This window comes from Thunnus thynnus, chromosome 3 (genome assembly GCF_963924715.1).
Source record: "Thunnus thynnus chromosome 3, fThuThy2.1, whole genome shotgun sequence".
Classification (NCBI taxonomy): domain Eukaryota; kingdom Metazoa; phylum Chordata; class Actinopteri; order Scombriformes; family Scombridae; genus Thunnus; species Thunnus thynnus.
In genome coordinates, this window is record NC_089519.1 from 3,328,450 (window position 1) to 3,340,017 (window position 11,568).

General features: G+C 39.0%; 1 protein-coding gene across 1 annotated transcript; it reads left to right on the forward strand.

Moving 5' to 3' along the window:
* Window positions 1-36: 36 nt before the first annotated feature.
* Window positions 37-10,786, forward strand: ift56 (intraflagellar transport 56). Its single transcript, XM_067580977.1, has 18 exons — window positions 37-472; window positions 617-760; window positions 1,663-1,755; window positions 2,011-2,125; window positions 2,791-2,840; window positions 3,262-3,407; window positions 4,676-4,847; window positions 5,248-5,322; window positions 5,438-5,540; window positions 5,875-5,930; window positions 7,033-7,086; window positions 7,193-7,256; window positions 7,346-7,434; window positions 7,752-7,835; window positions 7,927-7,996; window positions 9,038-9,144; window positions 10,050-10,183; window positions 10,413-10,786. Exons 1-18 carry the CDS (start codon window positions 470-472, stop codon window positions 10,525-10,527), a joined length of 1,674 nt encoding a protein of 557 aa, XP_067437078.1. The 5' UTR covers window positions 37-469; the 3' UTR covers window positions 10,528-10,786.
* Window positions 10,787-11,568: the final 782 nt, after the last annotated feature.

Sequence of the window (11,568 nt, forward strand, 5' to 3'; positions counted from 1 at the left end):
GTGACTTTAACGGGAGGGCTGTGATACGGATTATATCGACACTTCACTCTGAATAGTGCTGAACGGCGTCACTACATTGACAGGGCCTTTGCTCGTGCCTTTAGTTTGAAAATATGAAAGCGGAAGAATGAATATTTGCTGGTGGTAAACCGTCCGTTAGCTACTAGCGCTAGCCAAGGTCCTACATAGCAGACTTCCCCAAGAGATACTGAAAAACGTGTCATTTTTGTATTTTAACGCGGCCATGTTAGTCATAAGAGGGCGTAATTCCATCTGGTGGCGATATCTGGTTGATTTGAACGAAAAATGACATTAGTTTGCTGAAACTTAACGTCGGGTAGCGAACGTAACCGCTAATTAACAGTTTTTGTTTTCATAGACAGCAGCATCCAACGTTACCTTGGTTAGAGATAAACAAGCCAGCCATTCTCGGCTAGCTGTCTCCTCCTTTTAAGAAACAGTTGTCGACATGGTGAGTTAACGTTAGCGTTTTTGTCAAATGATAATTTCATGCCAGGAGCATTGACATGTCTCATACATGTCAGGAATGTTCGTGTTGGCCTCAAAGTTCTGTCATAACCTTAGGAAATCAAATTGTGGTTTTGCACTCTTTTAGATCCTCTCACGCGTGAAGCCAGCCGTGGGAGGAGAGACACCTGTAAGCATCAGTGAGAAAAAGAAGAAAAACAAGACGAAGGTTCCCCAATTGGAGGAATACCTGCAACAGAGAGATTACCTTGGGGCCTTGACACTGTTAGAGGTACATTCACACTACTTGTAGTATGACAAAGTAAATGAGATTCATCTCATTCATTAATAAGGATAATACTTATGTACTAAAGGCTTTTCAGGTCATCCTTCACTAGAAGTGATAGGGTTCAACCCTCACTATACACATCATTATATTAGGTTGTACTGGTGAAATAAAGAAATATAAGAAGCCCAATAAAAAAAGTCTAAGGAATTGGTTCACGTCAAGTCAAATTTATTTATAGAGCACATTTAAAAACTACAGAAGTTGACCAGCAGAAAAAAGTAAAATAGTATTCAATAATTAAAACAAAACAATCTAAATAGATAAGTAAATTGTAATAGACAAAATTAATAATTTTATCATTCTATAAAAAATTAGGGGGACTCAAAAGTGATTCTATAAAGGCCACGGCCAGGATTTAAAAGTGGTGATATATATCTGACAGTGAGGGGCAAACTGTTTCACAGTCAATGGAAAAAGCTCGGAGTCCAAATGAATGAAGTCCAAGTTATATGTCAGTAATACTTTATTGATTGAAGTCCGAGGCGAACGGGTCAAGTAGGGATAGGGGAAGAGCTTTATTTATTTTAGGGCTGTTTAGGGTTGATTGTTTTCTCAATTAATCAATTAGTCATTTGGTCTATAAAATGTTGGAAAACAGTGAAAAATGTCCCAACCAACAGTCCACAACCCAAAAATATTCAGTGTACTATCATAGAAGACTAGGGCTGATTGGCCCCTGCAGATGAATGAATAACTTGCTGCACTTTTCAACTGCAGTGCCTCCTGAAGATTATTCTGTGTCGTACCCTAGAATTAAAGTCTCAGGAATAGATTAACAGACGACACTGTATTACTGCTGCTGCTGCTGATGATGATGATGATGATGTGTGCTGTTTCATATCCAGTTTCAGAGAAGTATTGGAGAGAAAGAAAAACATGCAGACCTCTGGATTGGCTTCTGCGCCTTTCACTTGGGTGATTACAAGAGATCTATGGAGGTATTTTTTGTTGTATATGAGTGTGTTTGTGTAGCTGGATACACAAAATTTCATATCAATGTCATACCCTACATGGAATATTCAAATGTTGAATACCTGTCTGACAAATGTATACGGATGTGACTGTCAGTTTTGCGTAGTATTCTGAATATACTAATCTTCCCACTCAACTTATCTTCTTACTTTTCCTTATTTTCCATATTATATTTGTGTGTCTGATATCATTTGTCATATTTCCTTGTCATGTTCTGACAGGAGTACAAGTCACTGACCATGAACCCTGAATGTTCTGCTCATGTGTGGGTTTATCTGGCCTGTGCCCTGTTTTTTCTGGGGCTCTATAAAGAGGCTGAGGAGGCTGCATCTAAAGGTAGGTATTCCAGCTGACCACATCTGTAAATTCCTCCTTTGTACGCTAGTTACTTGACGTTGATCTAGATTTTTTTACAGTTTTATTTGGGGAAAAAAAACAGCTTTGTGTAGCACTATTAACAGTAATAAACTGTATCATCCCATTCCATTTTTATTGAAGAGATTTTAATATAAACTAGCAATACCATAAAGAAAAATGTCTCACTTAATCTCTTTTTTCCCCCCTTTAAATTTAAAAGATACATAAATGGGACATCCCACAGCTGAAAAATCGACTTGTCAGTGCCCTCTGGTGGACAAACTATGTAATGATGACACTACAGCTACAGAGGTCACTTCTTAGTTTATCAGACTTCATGCAGCTCCATCTGGAGACACAAAAGGCCGACAAACAGTTGGTGGAGTTCTCTTTCAGTTAAACTAAAGGGCCCAGCACAAACCATGAAATACAGCCTGAGTGTGCTTAGAGTTCTATTTAAGTGGTCTTTTATGGTGAATGAAGGAGCTTTTATTGTGATGATTTTTCTGGAACTAGAGGTACATAAGATATTTCCTCTTCAGATCAACATACTGATTGCTGAGAACAAGGTTATGATGTTTATGAATTATTCTCATTTGGTGTGCTGTCTGACTACTTTTGGTGTCTCTTGTTTGTCTCTGTAGCGCCAGTGTCCCCTCTCCAAAACCGGCTCCTTTTCCACTTGGCTCACAAGGTTGGAGAACTAATAAAGTGTTTTCACTATTACATGTTAATTTTTCTTTCCTTTTCTGCTTCACTCAATCACTAACAGTTGTCTGCTGAGTAGCCCTGCAGTAAGTTTGTGGTTATAAAATGAGAGAAACATGCAGGTCTGTGCTCATGTTGTACGACACTGATTCTGTTTATTCCACCGTCTTTCATCTGAGTTCAGTAATGAGGACATTTTAGTGGTATTTCCAACGCTTTCTCTTTACTGTGCGTTTCTCTTTGTTTCTCATCTCAACACAGACCTGATAAAATCTTTCTCCTTTGTTGTGTAGTGCTTTGTGGTGTATTTTCTTTTCACCTAGTATTTCCCTTTCTGTGTCATCTTGATGACACCTCTGATTGATGTCTCCTTCTGTTGTCTGTTGTCTTTTCGTATCGTGCCTCAGTTCAACGATGAGAAGAGGCTGATGGGTTTCCATCAGAACCTGGAGGATGTGACAGAGGACCAACTGAGCTTGGCGTCCATCCACTACATGCGCTCGCACTACCAGGAGGCTATAGACATCTATAAACGACTTCTACTGCAGAACAGGTTTGGTCTTTTGCTCTGCTAAATGAGTTTCACAGTCCTGCTGCACTTTAGCACAATGTGTGCCATCTTAGCACCACCATGACAGGTGTGAGTGTGTTAATGGAGGAGCATTAGATTATGTGCACTTCACGTCTTGTGAAACTATAAAGATAATTCAAGTGTCAGTGCAGCAGACTCGCTGAGGTAGCTTCCTGTAAGGCTGATATATCTGTAGTAGCTAGGCTAACAAAATGAAAGACTTTGATTCCACCAGATATCTTGGGCCACTTCTCTTGAGATCCTCATGAGGTTTATAGTAGATCCTCCAGCTTTAGTTACAGGCCTCATCAGAATACAAATTAGCTGTACTTATTTCTTTTGATTGCTAACAGAAATATGCGAAATATGAAAATAGGTTTAGGCTAAAATATATGTATTTACATCAGAGATTGGTTAATTATAGCAGTACCAGCCTACTTCCCAAGGGTTAGGGTAGCAAGCCCTCAAGTATCCATTCCTTTGTAAAAACCCATTTTTGGCATTCAGGTGTTTCCTCACTTGTGTCTGTTTGTTCCTGTGATCACTTTTGTATACTATATGAGATTTCAATACAAAGCTGACTATTTATAAGTAGGTTTGTTATCATAAAATACAATTATCTGACATTTGAAATGCTTAAATCAACTGGAAGAAAAACCACTCCACTCTGCAACCTCAATCATTTTTGACAGCAACATCTCCTTTGAACACCACGTCGATCAAATCACCAGCACCGGTGCCTTTTTCCACCTAAAAAACATAGCTGGTCTCCGCCCATCATTCTTCTTCTCTGCTGCTGAAACTTTGATCCATCCTTCATAACATCCAGAACTGACGACTGCAACAGTTTCCTTTATGGCGCCTAAATAAACTCCCGTACATCCAGAACTCTGCTGCTCGCCTGCTCACCCACAGCTGCTCCCCTCACCACATCACCCCCGTCCTCCAGAACCTCCACCGGCTCGCTGTCCCACAACACATCCAACCCAAACATATCCTAGACTTCACCGATCTGTTCATGTTCTACTATTATATCAAAACAAGCAAGATAAGAAAATAGTGAATAATTCAATTCATGTTTAACATTTGCAAAATAAGGCTACAAAACATAACAGGAAGTTATGCATTTGCTACAAAATTTAAATGCAAAAACAAATATCACAAAAACACCGACAGCAGTATTTCCTCTTTCATCTAAAGCGACATGAATAGAATCTGGTTTCACACCCTCTTTACATCTGGTCTTTCAGAGAATACCTGGCTCTGAAAGTGTACGTCGCTCTGTGTTACTACAAGCTGGACTACTATGATGTGTCCCAGGAGGTGTTGGCGGTGTACCTGCAGAGCATGCCTGACTCCACCATAGCCCTCAACCTCAAGGCCTGTAACCACTTCAGGCTCTACAACGGCAAGGCAGCGGAGGTACACACACACACATACACACATGTTGACATGTTTCATGTCGAGTCTTTTGCAAAGATATCTGCCAAATAATTGGTTGCTCAAAACTATTTTCCTTATTTCCTTGCAATGTAATACTAAATCCCTATCCATGTTTGTGGCTCTATGCACCATCAGAGAAACCCCAGGCGTGTTGAATGGAGAAATCAATAGGACTGTAACTGTTAGTGGGAAGGAGCTAATATTTTAATGCTTCACTAGAGATCTTAGTTTTTTAATGTTTTACTTATCCCTGCATGCACCATCACAGTGGAATCATTACCTGCTTGCCCTTGAAATTTCTACAGGGAGAGTAAACGGTGGTAGGCTTGACTTGTGTGTGTGTGTATGTGTGTGTGTGCACTCTCTCTCCCCCTCTCAGGCGGAGTTGAAGAACCTAATCGACATCTCCTCCTGCTCCTTTGAGTTTGCTAAGGAGCTTATCCGACACAACCTGGTAAGCTCTTCACAAGCTCAAACCGCGAGTGTGTAGCTGTAGCCGGTGTGTGCAGACGCTAGTGACTAACGTGCTACTTTTCCCACACTCTGAATCTCTCCCCTGTGTGCTGCAGGTGGTGTTTCGCGGTGGGGAGGGGGCGTTGCAGGTGCTGCCTCCTCTGATCGATGTGATCCCCGAGGCCAGACTCAACCTGGTCATTTACTATCTCAGACAGGGTGCGTAGCCGTGGTAGTTTTCTGAAAAACAAACAAACAAACAAAAAGTGAGAATATATTCCTATTGAAATGAAATTTGCTTGCAGGATTTTTAAGTGAACTGTTAATGATCCGGATCCTTAGACCTTTATTTACTAATCAACTATACTAGTAAGAGAAAAGTTATGAATAATAGAAAGATGCAGTATAATTAGTTTACACTGCCATATTTATCATTTATTGTGCAACATTTAACATAAATGCTGTATCTGTGTTTTCATGGTGCAGTTAACGTGATGTATAATTCAAAGGTACCCTGATAACGGGATTCATATGCTCCGTTTTATACTTCCAGACGATGTCCAGGAAGCTTTCAACCTCATACAGGATTTGGTGCCGACAACACCTCAGGTGATGATTTTTCATATGATGCTTCGCTTGTTCTCTCAAGGGTGATTTATCTGTTTGGCTGCAATAAGAGACTCCAGATCGACCCCGTCTCAGTCTAATATGAATAATAACAGCTGTAATCAGGGTTAATATTGATAATAGTGTTTTCACTTTAACGGTTTGTAGATTTCGTATCTTTATTTTTTCAGGCTTGGTGGTGAATCATCATGGTTAAAATGAATATGTTTTAATCATTCCACATTAAATGAAGGGCTTTTATGTGTTCTTGCTCTACTAATAATTCAGACCACTTTTGTTCAACTTCCAGAGCGACTTAACGTCCCCTGGATCTCAAAACGTGAAGCTGATTAAGTGTTTTTTTTATGCCTCCGCGCCAGCGGCAGCTGTGGTCGGAGACATTATGTTTTTGGGTTGTCTGTCCATCTGTCCCGTTCTGGTGAAGGCGATATCTCAGGCTGGAGGGAATTTCATTACATCTGGCACAAACGTCTACTCGGACTCAAGGATGAACTGATTAGAATTTTGGTGGTCAAAGGTCAAAGGTCACCGTGACCTCACAAAATACATTTTTTGGCCATAACTGAAGAATTCATATGATAATTATGACAAAGTTTCTCACAAACTTCTAGAAGGATAAAATGATGAAATGATGAAATTTTATATCCAAAAGGTCGACTTCACTGTGACGTCATAATGTTCCATAAAAACACTTTTCTGGCCGTTATTGAACGCCGTAACTCAAGAACAGAAGGGAAGATTATGACCACATTTGGTCGGATACTGAATTGGTGACACTGATCTTTATTAAATTCCTTCAAAGTCTTGACTACAAATATTATAAGTCTGGACAGACGTGGATGTAAACTGCAACTCGACTGGTTGGCGGAGGCGATGTTTCTTTACTTGTTGAAGTGGATTCTGATGGGTTTCGCAATAGGAACGAAGAAAAGACCTCAAATGCTCGACAAATCCCTGACTTCATTCTTAAAAGCAATATTTCACTTGCTTAAGAAAAAATATTTTCATTTTGAAATTCTTTCACCATGAAGAGACGACACACAGAGAGCTGATGACATTTTCTGATCTTCTGTTATTTTCCCAGGAGTATATTTTGAAAGGAGTGGTAAATGCTGCACTGGGACAAGAAATTGGATCAGTGAGTATTTTCTGTTACACGTAAAAAGAGTTACATGCAAAACAGATGTGATAATAGTGAGCGGGAGACAAATGTGTGTGTGTGTCGCTGCGCTTTTATCTTTCAGAGGGATCACTTGAAAATTGCTCAGCAGTTCTTTCAGCTGGTCGGAGGCTCAGCCAGTGAATGCGGTACACTGAATAGAAGTTTAATCAATTTGATGCTTTAAAGAAAAATTGTGCAAACGTGTGTGTGATTTCTTTCTTTTTTTCCCTTTCAGACACTATTCCCGGCAGACAGTGCATGGCCTCCTGCTTCTTCCTCTTGAGACAGTTTGAAGATGTTCTTATATATCTCAACTCAGTCAAGGTTAGCGTTGCTCAGTACCAGGAACATATTATATGATTTGTTCAAGTGAAGAATCACAGAGTTATTACTTTACTGTGGTATCAGTATGTAAGATGGAAAAAAAAAAGACTCCCACGCGCCGGGTGAATAGTGTCACTTCAAGTGGTGCTTTACAAACGCAGAACATTTATGTGTGTTTTTTTTTTTTCTTACCTTCACTGTGATTCATGCTACCAACAAAAAGCTGATACTTGTTCCTACACTTTTTTTTTTCTCTGGATATGCAGGCACTCAACCTTTTTGTGTTTTCTTGCATAATTGCACTTTTCTATTTTCAGGGTTACTTCTATAATGATGATACGTTCAACTTCAACTACGCTCAGGCTAAAGCAGCCCTCGGCAACTACAAAGAAGCTGAAGAGGTACGTCGAACGTCGACGGAGCTGCTGCTTTATTATGAATCCTGACAGCTTATTGACTGTTATTTTTGACCGCTTTTCATTTTTCTTTCAGATTTTTCTGCTGATTCAAAGTGAAAAGATCAAGAATGACTATGTTTACCTCAGCTGGCTGGCACGCTGCTGTATGTATAGCCGTCGTAATGATGATGATGATGATGATGATGGTGCAGTATGCTTGATTACAAAAATCTTTTCCGCAAGGCAAATTCATTTATATAGCGTACATATTCATACGCGAGGCAGTTTCAAAGTGCTTTAAATACATTTAGAGTTTAAAAGGAATTGAAAACAAACGACTGCATAAAAGAAAATGTGAACATCTATATAAATTCAGAGGCAATAACATTAAAATAAAGACGTAATAACAAAGTGAAGCATTAAACACAAGATTAGAAAGCAGAAAAAATAACAGCAGTTAATAATGAAATCTAGTTAAACAGGAGATACAATTTCAGTGTATCAAAGAAATTATAGTTACATAAGAACAGAACTAATAGGATGCATTACTTAAAAAAAGATTAGAGGAATCAGTCCAGACACTCTAACTGTTGATTTTGAGAACAAATCTCAGGCGATGCTTTGGCACAGAGTCTGTTGATTCTGTCAAAATGATCCATAAAATCTTAAAATTAGTCCTGAACGCAGCAGACAACCAGCACGTGCACACCAGCTCAAAATGCCAACCGTTGGTGAGGTGTTTGTTTAGGAAAAAGGCTCCGATACGCAGCACGTCGACATTTTGCATATATTATAAGTAGTTTTCACCAAAAGGCTCGCTGTTGCATTTGGCACTAGCTGCACAAAGGCGAGGCCTTTCAGATAGACAACACATACGCCCTCAAAGCCAGCACAACAAGAGACCATAAGTTGGAGAAAAAGAGACCGAGGAACTCCTTATACTTGTTCACTGAGGCTGAGATCTGAATCACTACCAGATTTCTAGCCTGAGGAGTTCAGGGTCACTCTTACACACGGCTAATGTTGCTCTCAGCTGTGCTAAGAAATGGAAATCTCCATTAAAAGATTTTTCCTCCTTCGGCTTAATCCACATCTATAAAAACCTGCCCACAGGCGGTTAATATTTCTTCAAATTTGAATCTATAAAAGTTGTTGAAACTGCCTGTGAATGATGGATTACTGAACACTCGTCTTGTTCTTGTCAGACATAATGAACCAGAAGGGTCGGCTTGCCTGGGAGCTCTATCTGAAGATGGGCACTTCCTCCGATTCCTTTAGTCTGCTTCAGCTCATTGCCAACGACTGCTACAAGGTGACAGCATCCTCATTCATCTATGGTGACCACTTGAATGGAAACACATGTATTTTGCCTTTTTTTTCTGGTACATTTATGTGTAACTGAACTGTGCGAACGTTTACATCTCGCTTCATATTTCTCTGTTAGATTACAGTGATTTATTGCTGAAGGCAGAGGCCCTTCAGTCTGTGCTACAAATTTCCAAAGCATGTCGATTTCATACCAGATGTGTCACATACATACAGTATATATACTGTATCTTCATACGTGATTTATTGAGTTGACAAGGCCCAAATGCTTGAAGGAGAGAAAAAAAATGTGTATGAATTTGGGCTTCAATTAACTATTATTTCTCATCATTTATTAATCTGCTGAATAGTTTCTCCATTAATTGTTTGGTCTGTAAAAGTAAGACACAACTCACTGCAACGTCTTGAAATCACTTGTTTTGTCCAAGCAACAGTCTATTGAGTCAATTGGGATTATTATCAAATAGTTGTATATTGATGAACCTCTTGAATTAATGTATTTGTCCTTCTAAACTTAATCTTGCTTCATGCTTGATTCTAGACTAAATTAATTTGGGATTTGGTTCTAAATATCAGATTTTTCTTTGTGGATCTTGACTTCTCTCTGTGATATTTCCTACAGCCCTGTTTTGGCTCCATTTTTTTATCTTCACATCTTGCATAAGCACATTTTAACTCGTGTCATTAGAGGTGTTATTTTTCAAAAAAAGTTCTTTCACCATATTGTGAACTGCAACCAAACTTGTGAGCAGACTTCACAAACACGTATTGTTCCAGATAAAACCTCTCAGCGGAGACAGAAAGCTCATTCGGTAACGAGGCGTTTCAATCTGTGTCTGGGAAGTCTGCGTGTTGCGTGAGGTGCTCATGATCACATCCTGTTGATTTCAGATGGGCCAGTTCTACTACGCAGCCAAAGCATTCGATGCACTGGAGAAACTGGACCCAGGCTCCAACTACTGGGAGGGCAAGAGAGGGGCATGTGTCGGCATCTTCCAGCTCATACTGGCGAACAAAGAGTCCAAGTATGTTCGTCCTGCGCAGCAATGTCAATCTTGATTTTTATCTTTTCACATTTTTGAAAAGTTTGGCTTCACACTTGCAAAACATCATCATTGTCAAAGAAACATTCCACGTCCAAAAAACATGCTTCAAACTGTCGGTGGGACGTCTAAATCAAAGATAAAAGAAACATGAGTGATGGTGCATTCTTAATCTAATCTGGTTTCCTCACATATCCTGTTTGTGTACCAGGGAGACGCTGAAAGAGGTGGTGCTTCTGCTTCGAAATTCAGGAAACCCCCAGGTTGAATACATCATCAGAGCTCTGAGGAAGTGGGCGAAAGACAACAGAGTCCTCCTCTCATGACTGCCTTCGGCGTTCAGCTTCACTCACTACAGACGTACAGTAGCTACTTTATGCAGACATCAACAGTTCTTGTGGTTTAGTGGTCATTTCACTTGAAATAATGGTATGAACGATGTCTATACCACATGAAGCAAAGAAATATGGAGTTATTATCTCTGTTATACTGTAGTTTGTTTTGTATTGACAACATGTAAGCTCTGAATTGCAATTATCTGAGTAACTGTATATTTGTAATAAAACACATGCATTTTTAAAATTACTTTTGTGTCGCTGTCAGTGATTCATTTGTCAAGTTTTTTCCTCAGTTTTTATTTATTTATTTTTATTTTCTGCAGCTTTTATCAAACCATAAAAAATAAAAAAACAATTTGCAGATCAAGAAAGGGAAAAACAATCAAGGTAAAGAAATGAAGCACAAGATATGAACATATTTACAAAAAGAAAAGGAACAAAATAAATAGTTATCAAGAGAAAAATTAATTATATACTTTATGTTTGAAGATTATGTCAAAGATGAAGTTTTTCTATTCATTCTATGAAATAAACAAAATCAAGGGGAGCATCTGTCAGACCACTTACATACATGAAGTAAAAATATCCAAATTCATTAAATCCAGGAGGTGAAAATCAAGATTATTTAAAAAAAACACTGACAAGATGTAAACGTGGGAACATTTTCAACTTTAAAGGACGACTCGATTCTGTATATCTTTCCAAAATGTTTGCATACGTTGAAACAACACAGACTCAACAGATTCTGGATTAATAGTTGGGCAAAGTGGAGACCTCGAGGGGCCCCAGAAGCCCCTGATTCACTGTGTGTCAGTCAGTCTTAGTAATTTGATTGAGTGCAAATTTTTTAAGGAATTTGATCTTAATTTTTTAATTGTTTTATTTTATACTGTTCTGTCATATCACTAATAAAAGTGTGTATTATTCCAGTTTATGTCTCTGTGCAGTAGACCTCTATTGTTCTCCACAAACTGTTAAAACCACATCAAAGAGCCGCACAGTCGCACCGGTTGACATGTTGCTTCGTTA